Source organism: Perognathus longimembris, chromosome 1 (genome assembly GCF_023159225.1).
Source record: "Perognathus longimembris pacificus isolate PPM17 chromosome 1, ASM2315922v1, whole genome shotgun sequence".
Taxonomy (NCBI): domain Eukaryota; kingdom Metazoa; phylum Chordata; class Mammalia; order Rodentia; family Heteromyidae; genus Perognathus; species Perognathus longimembris.
The window spans coordinates 103,903,024-103,920,346 of NC_063161.1; the positions used below are offsets into that span (position 1 = coordinate 103,903,024).

The 17,323-nt window shown below is 40.3% G+C and overlaps 1 protein-coding gene across 1 annotated transcript in view; it reads left to right on the forward strand.

Moving 5' to 3' along the window:
* Spin1 (spindlin 1) overlaps nucleotides 1-17,323 on the forward strand; it is a 57,246-nt gene that overhangs the window by 11,532 nt on the left and 28,391 nt on the right. Inside the window, exon 2 of the mRNA XM_048338101.1 lies at nucleotides 11,541-11,748. Within this exon, the coding sequence (XP_048194058.1) occupies nucleotides 11,697-11,748 (52 nt within the window). The 5' untranslated portion in view covers nucleotides 11,541-11,696. The remainder of the gene's footprint in view (nucleotides 1-11,540; nucleotides 11,749-17,323) is intronic.

Consider the following 17,323-nt stretch of genomic DNA (forward strand, 5'->3'; position numbering starts at 1 on the left):
GCTTAGGTAATCTTCCTGCTTCAGCCTCTGGAGTAGCAAGAACTACTGGTGTGTATGTACCATCATGCCTGGCTCTATTAACAAATAGTAAGAGTCTTAAATCACTCTTCTTCTCTCCTCTTGAATTGGAGAATGTGGATGTTACCACTACTGCGGCCTTGCTGCCCAGCTTCCTGTTCTGTCATCTGCCCACTCCTACCCCTTGGGTTTTTCTTTCTTGTTTTAATCTATGGGACTCAAACGTTTCTTCAGTAATACTGCTAGTGATAACATATGGTATAAAAATGTCTCAAGCTTATTCAAACATTGATTTGGAAGTATTATTCCTTATAATTTCTAACTTGTTACTGGCCATTTTTTCTTTGTGGAAACCAAAGAAAGGTATATGCACACACACATGCACATACATACGTACATACACACGTGCGCACACACACACACACACACATTTGTATATGGCATCTGATGATCCACAGAAACTCCAAGAGCAAGTTTTTCTGCATTTCCCAGATGCCGTGATAATACATTGCTGGTAGGTGGCCCTTAGAGTTTTTTGCATTCTCAATTCCATATGCTGTTAATCAGGAGTGTGTGATTCCAGGTTGCACTGAGAATGAATTAGAAAGATTTGGGGGTTGGGATTGGGGAGCTAGACCCAGAGGAAGAAAGGGTAGAAGAACCGAAAAATACAGTCTCAGACATCAAGTACAACAAGTGGTGCAAATGTAAAATCCAGCGATGCTGGTGAGGTGATAGATTTGGCAACATGAAAGTCATTGTTGAGTGACATTGTAAGTCACATTAAGTGGGGTAGCTCAAGGGAAGGATTGTTTTTGTTTAACGGTGATGAAAGTTTTTAACAGTTTCAGTCAAGAGAAAGAGTGGAACAGTAGAGACCAAATAAAAGAACTATCTTGAGCTTTAAACAATGACTTTCTATGTCTCTACATGTCATTGTTATTTTATCCGGGAAATGAATGTGCTTTGCCTGAGTAAGATTGATGTTCCTTGTGGGTGGCAAGAAAGTGTTGTTAGTGATCTGGACAGATAGAAAAAGGAGATGTGAAGTTGGGAGGCTTCCCCATGTGCTCTTTTACTCCACTGTGTACCTGCTTTCATTGAGAGGTGCTTTGTCTGATAGTGTTATTTGCTAGCATTTTCTCATGCTCTAGAAATGAGCTAGTATTCCTTCATTGTAGGCCTGCCTGGGTTTGCTCCTGAAAATGTTTTGTTGAAGTTTAGTTGGTGGTGAAAATACTCTGAAAAATGTTTTTTGTTTTTTTTTTAATCAGTTCTCTGCAAAGAACCTCGTAGAATATAAACTAACTTGAAGTTAACCGAGACCTACTTCTAGGGTCTTCAGTGTGTGTTATGCCCACATTCCTCCCTTCCATTTGGGCATATGGGCACTAATACTGTTGACATTGGTTCTTTATTGGTCAACTCATGGGATCTGTTTCCTAGACTAATTTTTTTTTTTTTTTTGCCAGTCCTGGGCCTTGGACTCAGGGCCTGAGCACTGTCCCTGGCTTCTTCCCGCTCAAGGCTAGCTAGCACTCTGCCACTTGAGCCACAGCGCCGCTTCTGGCCGTTTTCTGTATATGTGGTGCTGGGGAATCGAACCTAGGGCCTCGTGTATCCGAGGCAGGCACTCTTGCCACTAGGCTATATCCCCAGCCCCCTAGACTAATTTTTACATTTAAAAATTTTTTGTTCTGTTTTGCTAAATTGCTATTTTTGAAGGTTATTTAAAAATTTATTGTTATTATAAAGGCAGTGTACACAGGGATTACAGTTTCTTAAGATAGGTAATGAGTACATTTCTTTTTGGACAGTGTCATCTCTTCTCTCCCAGTTTTCCCTCTCACCTCCACTCATAAGCTGTATGGTTTATTGTTTTTGAAGGTTAATTTTTACAAGATACTGTTTTTCTTTTGTCTGTCATAGGGCTTGAACTCGGTCTGATGCTGTTCCTGAGTTTTTTTGCTCAAAGCTAGCACTCTATCACTTTGAGCCACAGAGCCACTTCTGGTTTCCTGGTAGCTAGTTGGAGACTGACTTTCCTACCCAGACTGGCTTTGAACATCGATTCTCAGATCTCAGCCTCCTGAGTAGCTAGGATTATAGTGCCTGGCATGCAAAACAGCTTTGTCGTAGAGATCTGAGAGTGAGTACAGCTGATACTTGGTTTTTTAAAAATTATTTATTTATTTATGCTGGTCCTGGGGCTTGAACTTAAGGCCTGAGCACTGTCCCTGGCTTCTTTTTGCTCAAGGCTAGCACTCTGCCACTTGAGCCACAGCACCACTTCTGGCTTTTTTCTATATACACGGTGCTGAGGAATCGAACCCAGGGCTTCATGTATAAGAGGTGAGCACTTTACCACTAGGCCATATTCCCATCCCCTTATTTATTTATTTATTTATTTATTTATTTATTTATTTTTATTTTTTGCCAGTCCTGGGGCCTTGGACTCAGGGCCTGAGCACTGTCCCTGGCTTCCTTTTGCTCAAGGCTAGCACTCTGCCACTTGAGCCACAGCGCCACTTCTGGCCATTTTCTATATATGTAGTGCTGGGGAATTGAACTCAGGCCTTCATGTATACGAGGCAAGCACTCTTGCCACTAGGCCATATTCCCAGCCCTAATTTATTTTTTTAATAGCTTTTGCCTAGAGGCTGACTTTTTTTGTTGGTCAAAGGCTTGAACTCGGTGTGGGTGCTGTCCTTGAGCTTTTCTGCTAATGCTCTACCACTTTGAACTCCACTTCCTGACATGCTTAATAATTAAAATCATTCTGTACAGAGGTCTTATTTAGTATTTCTAACAATTTCCTTTCCTTAGTATCCTGAGAATAATAAAAATGATGAAAAATGCATTGTTTTACCCCAGTGCCAGCGGCTCATATCTGTAATCCTAGCTGAAATCTAGGAGGCTGAAATCTGAGGATCTTGATTTGAAGGAAACTGGGGCAGGACAGTCTCTGAGACCCATATATCTAATTGGTCATGAAAACTCTGGAAGTGGAACTGTGGCTTAAGTGATAGAGTGGTGGCCTTGAGCTTGGGGACAGTGCCCAGACCCCTCAGTTCAAGCCCCAGGACCAGCATACACAATCACATAAAAAAACATGGTTTCATCTCTGGCTTAAAGCAACTTGCTCTATTTTAAAACTCTGATGTTATTGTTTGACCATGAGATTTTTCCATTAAATTTGAAAATTTAAAGGTAATTTTAGGTATTTTTCCTTCAGAATTGCTCTTTATCACAACCTTTTTTATTTATTTTTTATTTTTGGCCAGTCCTGGGGCTTGGACTCAGGGCCTGGGTACTGTCCCTGGCTTCTTTTTGCTCAAGGCTAGCACTCTGCCACTTGAGCCACAGCGCCACTTCTGGCCGTTTTCTGTATATGTGGTGCTGGGGAATTGAACCCAGGGCCTCATGTATACGAGGCAAGCACTCTTGCCACTAGGCCATATCCCCAGCCCTATCACAACCTTTAAAATACTAACTCATAAAGTAAGGTGTGTAAAGTACTAGCCCTTAAACAACCTAAATTACTAGTGAGACTTTATTTGTTGTTGTTGTTGTTGTTGTTATTTTGCTTAGTTCAAGTCCTAAGGCCTGTACAATGTCCCTGAGCCTCTTTGTGTTCAAGTCTAGTGTTCAACCACTTGAACCACAGTGCCACTCTTGGCTTTTTTTTTTTTTTTTTAGTAGTTTATTGGAGATGAGTCTCATGGACTTTTCCTGCCCGGGCTGGCTTTGAACCATGATCCTCAGATCTTAGCCTCTTGAGTGTGTGTGTGTGTGTGTATGTATGTGTGTGTATGTGTGTGTGTGTGTGTGTGTGTGTGTGCTGGTACTATAGCTTGAGTTAAGAGCCTCTCCACTCTTAGCTTTCTTGCTTATGACCATTGCTCTACCACTTGAGCCATGCCTCCTGTCTAGTGTTTTGCTATTTGGAGATGAGTCTCTGGCTACTTTGTAGAGGCTGGCTTTGAACAGAGATCCTCCAGATCTCAGCCTCCTAAGTAGCTAGCTTTATGTATCAGGGCCTGGCTTAGAACCTTTTTGAAGGGTGGCTTCACTACACTTAAATGAGCTTTATCTATGTATGTGTGTATGTATTTATATGATGGATCTGGAGCTTGATCTCAAGTGCCTGGGTCCTTTCCCAGAGCTTTCTACTCAGGCTAGCAGTCTACCACTTGAGCTACAGTTCAGCTTGTGGCTTTTTTGGGTAGTTAATTGAAGGTAAGAATTTTGCTTGGACTTTCTTGCTCAAGCTAGCTTCTAACTGCAACCTGAATAGCTAGGATTGCAGGCATGAGCCACTGGCACCCAGCTTAAATAAGATTTTAGGTACATTTACTCTGTTTACTCAGCAGTTATACAGTTAGGAGTTTATTGTATAGTTGAACTTGTACAGGTATGCAATAAAGATGTGCAAGGTATTTCATTGTAAGTGGTGTTAGTGACAGTAAACGATTAGAACAATTCAAAGAGGAGGTAAGGTAAAATATATTTAAAAATAATATTTCAAGCTGGGTGCTGGTGGCTCATGCCTGTAATCCTAGCTACTCAGTAGGCTGAGATTTGAGGATTGTGGTTTGAAGCCAGCCTGGACAAGAAAGTCCTTGAGACTCTTACCTCTAGTAAACTAATGGTACAGTACTAGCCTTGAGCAAAAGAGCTCAGGGACAGTGCCCGGGCCCTGAGTTTAAGCCCCATGGCAGACCAAAAGAAAAAAAAATCATTTCAGTATCTTGGTATTTGATTCTATCTCTATTAAACAGAAGAAGCTGATAAGGAATTCACTATACTACATGTGAGATTTAACATTTGATACCAGAACTAAGCTGTGATAGTTTCATAAAAAAGTATTTTGTGTGTGCCAGTACTGGGGCTTGAACTCAGAGCCTTCCTCTCTTGCTTAGGTTTTACCTTCAATCAAGGCTGGCACTTTAGCCACAGCTCCACTTCCTGTGGTCTTTTCTTCCCAGGCTGGCTTTGAACCACAATCCTCAGATCTCAGCCTCCTGAGTAGGTAGGGTTACAGATGTGAGCTACCAGCACCTTGCTACTCCCTCCCCTCCTTCCCTCCTTCCCCGCCTTCCCTCCCTCCTTTCCTCCCTCCCCTCCACCTTCCTCCCTTCCCCTGCCCTCCCCTCCCCTTCCTTTCCTGTGTTGGTCCTAGGGCTTGAATTCAAGACCTGGGCACTGTACCTCAGCTCCCCCCCCCCCCCCCTTTCTCAAACTAGCCCTCCACAGGTTGAGCCACCATTCCACTTCTGGCTTTTTGGTGGATAATTGGACATAAGAGTTTCACAGGTTTTCCTCCAAAACTGGCTTCAAAACTGTGACCCTAAGATTTCAGCCTGCTGAGTAGTTTAGGATTGATTATAGGTGTGATCCACCAGTGCTCAGCAGTTGTGTTTATGTGTGTGTGCTCGCGGATGCTGGTCCTTTGGCTTAAACTGAGGGCCTGTGTATCCTGAGTTCTTTTGCTCAAGTCTAGCACTCACTTGAACCACAGATCTACTTCTGGTTTTTTGGTAGTTTATTGGAGATGTCTCATGGACTTTGCTGCCTAGGCTGGCTTTGAACCATGATCCTTAGATCTTGGGGCTTCCTGAGTAGCTAGAATGACAGGAATGAGTCGCTGGTATCTGCCTCATTTTTTCCCCTCAACTACAGGTTATAAAAGCGTGTACTCATAAAGAGTGTTTCGACATTTGATTTCTATCTTTGTCTTGTCTATGGTCCTCTTTAGAATTAATTTATAGATCTTAAATAAATCTTCCAGAGATCTTTCACTAGCTTTTCTTTTTTTTCCTTGCCAATCCTGGGGCTTGAACTAGGCACTGCTCCTGAGCTTTTTAAAACACATGTTTGGTAAAACTTACCATTTTCTTTTATCAAATTTTTTTCTTACTAATTTTTAGCAAGATAAACATTCTGTTAACTGACTGTATTAAGTTTATTTTATGTTTTTTACATAGTTGTCCATCAGTGTTTTCAGTCTTACATCTCTTTGAGCACAGTAATTATTTCAGTTTTCATTTAATAAATGTATTTCAGGGGCTGAGGGTATAGCTCTTAAGCCTGCCTAGTATGTGTGAAACTCAGGATTGATCCCCATCATTGAAAAACATTAAAAGATGAAATGTATGTACCATTCTCCCATCTTGAAGTATTATTTTTCAAATCCAATCCTGAGTGACCCATGATTTTTTTTCTACTGAGTTTTATTCATTTTTATCTCCTTATGGGTCCAGTTTGTTACATTTTTTTTTGATAGATCCAGGTAGGATTTGTGCTTGCTCCTACCAGGCATTTGAGAGAGTCTGAGTTCATCTCAGTTCAATTGTAAGGATAGAGATGAATTGAGATTGTGCTATGCAGTTTAGTGCCTGACTACCCCTTGGCTTCCATGCAGCAAGTCCAGGATTTCAACTCAAGATGATTCCAGGTCAATTTGAGTTGTGTCTAACCAGAATTTCCCTCTCTTTGGGAGTCCTTAAAATACACACCTTTACAGAAGGAGCCAACTATATTTAAATAGTTAAAACCTGTTACTAAACAGCAATGTGGACAACAAGACTATCAACACCTAAATAATTCAGCATTAGCTTTTATGGTATTAAAATGAAGACTTTGATGTCTGTTAAAATAGGTTATGGGATTACCTATGACTTACTTCCTTTTTTATATGGTAGCCAAGTAATTATTTAAGGGGAAAACTAATGGGCATTTGAGATGAGAGTCGTTGTGCAGTTCTGATACTGACCACACGAGAGCTCATTTCTTCCCTAAGACGCACCTCAGACACAGGCCACAAACTGAAGGGATTCCAAGTTACCTGTACTCTAGAGTACCTTACTGCAAATTTGGAGGTTCCTTCAGTCCCCCTCAGGTTTGCTAACTTCTTAGAGTAATTCACAAAACTCAAGAAAGTGCAATAGTTGTGATTGTAGTTTTGTTGTTGTTTTGATTTTTGTCTGATTCTGGAATTTTAACTCAGGACCTGGGCACTGTCTTTGAGCTCTTTTACTTGAGGCCAGTGCTCTACCACTTTGGAGCCACAGTGACATAAAAATCTAAAGGACTTTCCTGTCCTGGCTGGCTTTGAACTGTGATTCTCAGATCTCAGCCTCCCAAGTAGCTTACAGGTAGATTACAGGTGTGAGCCATAGCACTCGGCTTGTGATTATAGTTTTACATCACAGGAGTATACAAACCACAGCCAGCCAGAGATGCATATACAGATGGGGTGAGGACTGTGAGGACACTGAATATCTACATTCAATCTCTCCTTTGTGCCCTCCAGTGTAATCAGGCCAGATTATCCTCCCAGTGCATACAAGTATGACTGCAGCATGCAGAGTACTGTCAGGAAAGTGCACATGGGCCTCTGTGTCCAGAGTTCTTACTGATCATTCATTACATCACCAGTAAAATTCTGTTGATTTTGTGTGTGTGTGTGTACGTGTACGTGTATGTGTACGTGCACCATTATTGGACCTTGAACTCAAGGTTGAGGAGCTGCTGTCCCTTAGTGTTTTTTTGTTCGAGGCTTGTGCTCTACTTACCACTTGAGCCATACCTCCATTTCTAGCCCTTTGGGTGATAATTGGAGATAAGAATCTCAAGGATTTTCCTCCCCAGGATGGCTTTGAACTGCAATCCTCAAATCTCAGCCTTCTGAGATTACAGGTGTCAGATTAGGATTATAGGAGTGATCCACTGGAACTCAGCAAAATTACTATTGTTATTATGTAGTTGTACAAAGGTGTTACAGTTCTACAAGTCAGGTTATGAAGCACTGTACAGTGCTTCTTAGTGTCACGTCTTCCTTTGTCCTCCATTTTCTCTACCTGTTCCTACCCTTAATTTATGTAGTTTTTTTGTGTTTTGTTTTGTTTTCTTGCATAATGTACACTGGCTATAGTGACTGTTCTTAGCACAATTCTTAGTTGAATTGCTGACTAGAGTTTGGACTTCCTCTCTCGTTCCTTTCTCTGGATATTGAACTGCTGTTTTGAGGCACAAAGCACCAACTTTTTAATCCTATGACTGGTCTTTCTATTGTGGCCAGCCTCTTAAAATTGACACCCATCATTGTGGTGTTGATGGACCATCCCTGGGATTTCTGCTAGATATAAGGTGGTTCATCCAGGAGACTCATAATAGGACAATGAAAAAATGGTTTAAAAAACATAGATTGATTTGTAAAATCAAAATATAAAAGCTAAGAGATCTCTGGAATAAAATAATTATTGAACTATTAAAATGTTAGCTAAAAATAAAGGACTAGGCTTTGGACAAATTCTCTTAAGTTATTAGCATCTTAGCCACAAAGCACTTGAAATAAATGTGCACCAGATCCTAGAAGCCAGGATATTTTTATAATGAAAATGTATAGAGGAGGTATAAACTGCTTACATTGAGCCTACATTTGTTTGGGGCTAAGTGGGATGGGAAAACACCAAATAGAGTCCGGAGGCAGGATTGTCCAAGAGGGGAGTGCTTGTGTTGCTTCCTGGTTGATTGATTATCTAAACAATGTGATTTCAACATGCTAGAAAGAAACATGTAGTGAGTTTTCGCCCTTTTGTAGCGAGTTTTTGTCCTTTGTTGGTTTATGTAGCTCAAAGTTGTGGTATAAGAACTCTTTATCTCTTCCTTTTCTCCATCATCTGTAGAGTAGCCAGACATAAGAATTCTTCTCTTATCAGATGTATCTAAGAATTGTTCAGAGAGGGTGTACTAATGTTAAAAATATGGACTAGTCAGAGGTGATTTTGAGTGAGATTTCAACATAAAGATTTTGGGGATGTTGCAGTTTTTGCTGATAAAAAGATCTAACCTGAGACAATTGAATTAACTGGCTCAAATGTGGCAGTAGTTTGAAGTGAGGATTTCTAAAAGGGATAGTGTTTAAAGATGTGTATGGATACTAGGATTGCAGGAATGTTGATAGGAATGCTGGTGGAAAGGAAATAAACCAGATATCAAAATCTTCAAAGTATGCAGATGACTGGAAGATTAGGTAAGATTAGCAGAAAGGTATAGTAGAATGCTTGCTTTTCTTTATCGAGATTAAGTAACTACATAAATTTCTCCCCTCCCCTCCCCTCCCCTCCCCCTCTCCCCTCCCCCCCATTTTTTTTTGCCAGTCCTAGGGCTTGGACTCAGGACCTGAGCACTGCCTCTGGCTTCTTTTTGCTCAAGGCTAGCACTCTACCTCTTGAGCCGTAGCACCACTTCTGGCGCTATATATATGGTGCTGAGTAATCGAACCCAGGGCTTCATGAATGCCAGGAAAGCACTTACAACTAGGCCATATTCCCAGTCCCCACCACATAAATTTACAGTACATGTTTTAACCTTCACAATGATAAGCATCATCATTCTAGTCTACAAAGCTTATGAACTCTTCGAACATTAACTAAAACTGTTTCTTCTAGATCGGGTAATAGTACTTTTCTTTCCTTTTGCTTAGTATCATCTGTTTCCTCTTTCTCATTTCCTCCCTCCCATCACTGCCCTTGGGTTGTTCAGTTCACTTTCACCAATGTCCCATGCAGCTGAGGGGGCCCCTCTGCTGTATTTTTTCACCTTCTTTCCAGTCATTCTGCAGTATACACATGTTTTCTGGTGGTGGTTGGCGTAGGAACAGTTGTATAACATAGATGGTAAGAAATAAAAACAGCTGTAGTGTTACACAGCTGAATGGGCAGGGTTCTAGGGTAACAGTAAACCACATTTTTTGCTCAAGCCCTTTGCTTTCTGGAGAGTTTGGGCAAGAAGGGAGAGGAGAGATAATATTAGAGTTGAAATAACTTTCTGGTGGTAAATGAGGTAAATGAGGATGAGAGGCTTGGTGTGGTAGGTTATGAATAGTCTCTGGGAAAAGATGGGTAACATTATTTACCCATGAATGTCCTAGCGTTCATGCCAGGAAGTTGTCATTTGACATACTGTTCCTTATTATAGATGGTTTTTGCAATGGTATTTGTAGGGTAGTGCTTTGCATTTTTGTTTTTTGTTTCATTGGAAGTTTGAACTCAGGACCTTGTGCTTTGCTAGACAGGTGTTCTACCACTTGAATTATATATCCCCAACTCTTTCATTACTTTTCTAATAGGGTCTTGCTTTTTATCCTGGTTGACCCAAATAGTTAGGATACTCAGCATGGGTCACTGTGCCTAGCTTGTTTTCTTTGTTCAGATAGGTTCATGCTATATTGTTTAAGCTGACCTCAAACTTAGATACTCAACTATTCCTCCCCCTTCAGCCTCTTCAGTATGTGAGATTTCAGGTGCACTGCACACCTGTGTAGTTTAGAATTTATTTTCTGATGTTGCTGCAATTTGAACTTGGGGGCTTTTACTTGCCAGGCTAGGCTCTACCACCTAAGCCACACCCTGTATCCCTTTTTGCTTTATCAAACAAGGTCTCATTGCTTTCCCATGCTAGTCTGGACCACCATTCTTCTATTTATTCTTCTACGTAAGTAGGATGACAAGTGTCACATACCCAGCTTTTTATTGGTTGGGATGTGGTGGTCTTGTGAACTTTTTGCCCAGTCTAGCCTTGAAGCAAGATTCTTGTAGTGGCTAGGATTATAGACATGAGCCACTGTCTGTACGTGGCTTAGTTTAGGACTTTTGTCTTAAAGTTAGATTTCTCTCTTCTTCACTAGACATCTTAATTGTTTTAATGATTTTTTAATACTTTAATTTCTAGGCAGTTAATTAAGCATTCTTTCTAATTCTTTAAATTCATGCAAGTAATTGACATGAAATGTAAGCATAAAGATTAATATACGAGAACCAGATGTCATCAGTGAAATTTGTAGTGGATTTTTTCATGTTTTATGAGAATGTATATGAAAATATGTTTCACTATGAGGACATTAAATTTTTGAAACCAAATTTGTTCTAAATGATAAGGCTGTTTTCATAAAATTACTTAAATGTTTGTATGAGTGAGGAAGTTTATTTGAGGTTTTTCTCCAGTTAATAGAAAGTTGGGATTAGAAAGATAAAGCTCAATTTTGTTGGGTATAATTCTTGGTCCCGACTAAGCCTGCTGATTTTCTTACCCTCCACCCAGCTGAGCATCTCTCAGTTATGACCCTGCCCAACTTTCACCTGCCTTCATAATCTGGCTCTTTTTTCTCCGCTGAGACATCAACTATGCTAGAATAAACCTTTCCTGAAATCCCAGTGTCCCCTTTTTCTGATTTCTAAGAGCACATGCATTAGAATATAGTGGGGAAGTATCTTCAGCTGATCTATGAGTAATTTTACTTTGGAGTCTTATTTTCCTCTTCAAAAGGATCTGTTGCCTCCTGTTGGCCCTTTAGTCTGTGCTAGGAACCCAGGTCTTCAGGAAATACAGGTAATTGTTGTGGGGGAGGGAAAGCACATTTTACTAAAATTTAGGTCTACATTGTGTGTTCTATTTAGTGGCTCTTGAGGTGTTTTGCTCTCACTGCTGTAGTAATGAATTACTTCACTATTTTGCAGTGTGCTTGTGATTCTATGCAATTTTGCTGAGCTCCTAGAAGAGACACTTGGATGGTGGATTAATGAGAACACTGGCATTCCGTGGGAAGTTTCAAGTTGGAGAGTTGAATTTTCACCCTAGTCAAGCAGCTCTGCTGCTCACATAGATACAGATGAATGAAGACCCCATTCGGAAAGACACCTGGCCAGCGGTCCAGAGCTGATGCAGGTAAGCAGTGCAACTCTGCACTTTTAAAAACAAGAACTTTGACATATACTTAGTGGTTTGCTATTCATGGTGCTTAGTGCTTTCCAATATGAAAAAACAAGTCTAGTTTTTGGAAAAAGGATGAATCATAATAAATACCTTCTGTATATAGGCTGACAAACATTTATTATTTTTATTATTATTATAAAGGTGATGTACAGAGGGGCTGCCATTTCATAAGTCAGGTAATGAGTACATTTTTGTTTAGACAATGTCATCCCTTCTTTGGCTCTCCTAGTTTTTCCCTCCTGCCTCCCCCTTTGCCCCCAAATTGTATAGTTCATTTTCAACATAGTATCTACTGAGTACCACTGCTGCATTTGTTCATCCTTTGTCCCTTCATCTTCTTATCCCCCACCAACAGACCTATAAACAAGACAGAAAGGGGGGAAAACCGTCTTGTTTCCATTTCTTGAAGTTCATTTTGGTAATCAAGGCATGGAGGTATTACAGTACCTTTGTGTTCCTCCCCTAAGAGTGTCCTTTTGTCTCACTATGTGTGAATGTCTAGAGTACTGTATAATTTATCATGTCCTGGTGTATTTTAGATCTAGCTTTCGCATTTGAGAAAAAGCATGCTCTGTTTCTCTCTGAGCTTGGCTTTACCCAACTTAACATGATTTATTCTCTCTAGATGGTCCATTTCCCTACATGATAATGTATTTTTAGTTGGTAAATTTTGCAAGTGAATATAAATACAAGATTATTGTATTATAAATCAAGGTTATTATATGTGTATTTGTGTCTGTGTGGGTACGAAAGCTTAAACTCAGGGCCTTACACTTCTTTTTGGTTGGTAGTGGGGCTTTAACTGAGGTCCTGGAACTCCTTTGCTCAAGGCCAGCTCTCTACCATTTTGAACACAGCTCCACTTTAGTTTTCTGGTGGTTAATTGGAGGTAAGTGTTTCATGGACTTTCCTGTCCAGGCTGGCTTTTAACTGCAGTCCTCAGACCTCAGCCTCTTGAGAAGCTAGGATTACAGAGTCACTGTTGCTCAGTATGCCTCATACTTTTGATTGGCCTTTTTGCTCCTGCCTGGTAATATACCATTTGAGTCAAACCTCCTGTCTGGCATGCTTGGTGGCTAATTAGAGATAAAGGACTTTCCTCTTCTAGCTGGCTTCAAACCTGGATCCTCAGATTTTAGCCTTCTGAGTGGCTAGGATTACAAGTGTGAGCCACTGGTACCTGGAGGACATTTTTTTTTTTTTTTTTTTGAAGGAAGGTGAAATGTTAGATGAACATCCTGGCTTGTTTTTTTTTTTTTTTTTTTTTTTGCCAGTCCTGGGGCTTGAACTCTGGGCCTGAGCCCTGTACCTGGCTTTGTTTTGCTCAAGGCTAGTGCTCTGCCAACTTGAGCCACAGTGCCACTTCTGGCCTTTTCTATATATGTGGTGCTAAGGAATAGAACCTAGGGCTTCATATATATGAGGCAAGCACTCTTGCCACTAGGACATATTCCCAGCCCTTAGATGAACATCTTTAAAGAAGAAAAATAGTAGGTTTATTTGAAGGAACTTTACTAGTTTGAATATGGAATTAATATCTAAGAGGAATTAAATCAACTGACATTTGTTAATAAAATGAGAATAAATATTTAGATTTTGGCTGATTACCCCACTCCTACTCCCAAGTATTATAGGGTACTTTATAAAATAGATACACGATACTTTTATGGTACTTACCTTATTTCAGATAGTATTAAAACATCATAGAAAGTCTGTGATAAAATTGTAAGATTCTTTGGATCTGAGAATTAATGCTATAAAAAAATTACTGCCTGTGCTGGTGGCTCACAACTGTAATCCTAACTACTCAGGAAGCTGAGATTTGAGGATCTGGGTTCAAAGCTGGGTAGGAAAGTCCTTGAGACTCTTATTTCCAGTTAAACACCAGAAAACTAGAAGTGGCATTATGGCTTAAGGAGTAGAGTGCCTTGAGCTGAAGAGCTCAAGGACCACCCCCAGGCCCAGAGTTCAAGCCCCGTGACCAACAACAAAAAAAAGAGAGAATTACTAATATTTCAGAAGTTGTTACTGTATGTTTGAGAACTGTGTCTCAGATTTTTGTGTGTGCATGTGTGTGTCATGGGGCTGAACACAGAGCCTGGTGTGTGTTGCTTAAAAGTTCATGCTTTGGCTTGGTGGCTTGGCTCTTGTTGAGGAAAAAAGGATTTTTGAAAGGTAAAGTTTAGTCTTATGAGGGACAAGGTAACAAACAGTACAAGAAATATATCCAATGCCTAACGTATGAAACTGTAACCTCTCTGTACACCAGTTTGATAATAAAAATTTGAAAAAAAAAGTTTAGTCTTAAACTGGAATTAAGACATACCTCAGATTGTTGAAGAAATAGCAAAGGGTGCTTATATGTTTTGAGATTGTGTACTGTTATTTAATTTCAAAGTCACCTTATGTAAGTATGTTTTCCTATTCAAGCAGTTCACAATCTCAAGCAGATTGTGAACCTGTGCTCAACCTGTCTGAGCAGAGGGGCAGGGCCTGATGTGTTACAGATGGATGGGGAGGGGCGGGGGAGCAGCCTGCCTGCTCTGTGTGCTTGCTGACAAAATTTTTGGTAGATGTTGCACCTTTCTGCAGAAGTAAATTTTGCCTTGCTGAGACAATTCTTTATTGGCTATGGTTGTGGCACTAGTGATTCTTTTTTTTTTTTTTTTGGCTAGTCCTGGGCCTTGGACTCAGGGCCTGAGCACTGTCCCTGGCTTCCTTTTTGCTCAAGGCTAGCACTCTGCCACTTGAGCCACAGCGCCACTTCTGGCCATTTTCTGTATATGTGGTGCTGGGGAATTGAACCCAGGGCCTCATGTATACGAGGCAAGCACTCTTGCCACTAGGCCATATCCCCAGCCCCGGCACTAATGATTCTTAGAGAGCATATTTATAACAGTTAAGAACTAAATGAGATGATTCAGATGTTTCATTAGGTGCTTGGCACATTTAATAATATGATTATCATTGATCATAATGTATATAATAGGATACTTTTATATTACTAGTGAAAAAATGCCCTCTGATGTATTGACCAGTGATTGAAACCTCCCAGTTTTCTGTTATTTGAAGTAACAATTACTTTCCAAAGTTCTTTTATGTCAACTATTTTAAGTCTAGCTTACCTGATTTTAGCATCCTCTAGTTGGGAAGTAGCATAGTAAGAATAACTGATGGAGCTCACTTTAGAGACTTGTTTGTTTTAGGGGGTGATTCTGTATGTCAACAAGTACTTTGATCTTTCCTTTTCTTCTTTTTATTACTTCTTATAGCATAGCATAGGCCAAAGATAAAGAGGTTCTCTGTAAATGCCAGTTGGCCTGTTAGTTATTTTTGCATGGGAGACTAGAGATTTTGCTTTCTTTTTCACTGTTGGGTGGGGAGACTAAACGTTTTTCCTCCCTATTTTCTAAACTCAGTACAACATAATACCTTTAGTCACCAGACTGTTGATGCAGTGGATTTTTGCTGTCAGCACCCAAGCAGTTCTATGGGGAGCTACCACCCAGGCAACACTTCACTCCCCTGTTTCAGTTCAGTTTTACATTACCTGGAGTTAGTGTCAGAGCTAGTTATAAATTTTATTTCCCACGGCCTCATTCACAAAACTCCAGAAACACTAGCTTGTACCTGCTTACTATGAAGGATATTTCTCAGGACATAGATGATTGAGTTGTTCAGGGTGAGGTATGTGGGAAGAGGCACAGAGCTTCCTACCTTCACCAGAATGCATCGCCCTGCAGGCATCTGATCTGGGTATGAGACAATCAGGAAGCTGTCCAAACTCAGCTCTCTTGGACTTTGATGTAGTTCTTTTTATAAAGGCATGATCGATTACATCACTGACCATAGGTGATCAGATAACCTTGACTGAAAGTTCTAACCTTTATGGTCTGTTTTGGTCTTTTCCATTGACCAATCTCCCATCTGGAGCCTTCCTCTAGTTGCTGTTTATTTTCTTAAGAACACAAAGATGCTCTTACCACTGTAGAGATTCCCCAGTTCTAGAAACAGGAGGACCAAATTTATATTTTACAAGTTTATATCCTACTTCGGGAAGATTGCTAATTCCCGGTCAGTATTGCTTATAAAATGTTTACTGATTCTTTCTGACAATGTGCTCTGTCCCTTTTAAATTCCTGTGTTATTAATTTGTCTATTTGCTAGTAAAAGGAAATTTACCCTTCAAAAAGGCTTAAATGTGCTCTCAGGCAGGGTCCATCCCAAAGGCTTCCTGGCTCACATATTTATGTCCTGGTCTGGTTGGGCTCTAGGTGCTTCAGCTGCTTGATCTCCTAGGGCCTCTACTGACATGGAGGATTTCAGAGCAAGTAGAATTCAACCTAGGCTGACTTCTGCTTTCTGTTCACTAAGACATCTCCAAGACCTACCAAAGTTCAAGAGGGAACCTGGACCCTGTGCTGGTTGGGAGGCTTGCCAAAAGACTTGTAACTTTGTTTTAAAATGGCCATGGTAAATAGATTGTTGCCAACTTCCAGTGTCTGCTCCAGTGGTTGTACCTAACTCAGCCTTGACATAGAGGATGACTAAGGGAATAGACAAATTAAATTTTATTTTCTCTTTAATTCTTTCAATGTATTAGAGATTTCTGTTTTGAAAATAAGGCTTATCTATGTAGTTATGAAATAGTTGGTGTTGCCTTAGAAGTACTATTTTTGGGGTACTAGGCTTTTCTCAGGGTCTAGGCATCTGAGACAAGGGCTTTCCTCACTGGCTCTATGCTCAGTCCAACATTTTTTTTTTTCTTAAATTGTATAGTTTTCCTTGACAGCCTTTATTTGACTGGTTTTCCAAAGCTTCTGGTATTTCTTTTTTTCTGACATTTTAATTATATTGACAAGTATAGGGAATGATATTAATGCATATTTATGTACCCAGGTACTAATGTTTAACAGACATTTTTTGCCACTATATGTTTATTTTTTGTTCATTTGTTTTTCTGAGGGTCCTAGAGCTTGAACTTGGGCCTGGGCACTGTATTTGAGCTGTTGTGCTTAAGGTTAGTTGGAAATAAAAGTTTCATGGACTTTTCTGCCTGAGCTGGTTTTAACTACAATCCTCAGATCTCAGCCCTTGAATAGCTAGGGTTACAGGCATTAGTCACCGGCACCTGGCTGCCATTAGATATTTTAAAGGGTTTTTTTTTTTGTTTTAGAAAACTAGATTCATTGTCTTATCAAATTAATAAAAATGTGTGCTTGGGGCTGGGAATGTGGCTTAGTGGTAGAGTGCTTGCCTAGCATGCATGAAGCCCTAGGTTCAATTCCTCAGTACCACATAAACAAAAAGCCAGAAGTGGCACTGTGGTTCAAGTGGTAGAGTGCTAGCCTTGAACAAAAAGAAGCTCAGGGACAGTGTCCAAGCCCTGAGTGCAAGCTCCAGGACTGGCAAAAAAACAAAACAAAAACGTGTGCCTTGGATGTGCCAAGTTGTGCTATGAAGCTTCTAATAAAAAGTAGGATCAGGCACCACAGGCTCTCACCTATAATCTTAGCTACTCAAGAGG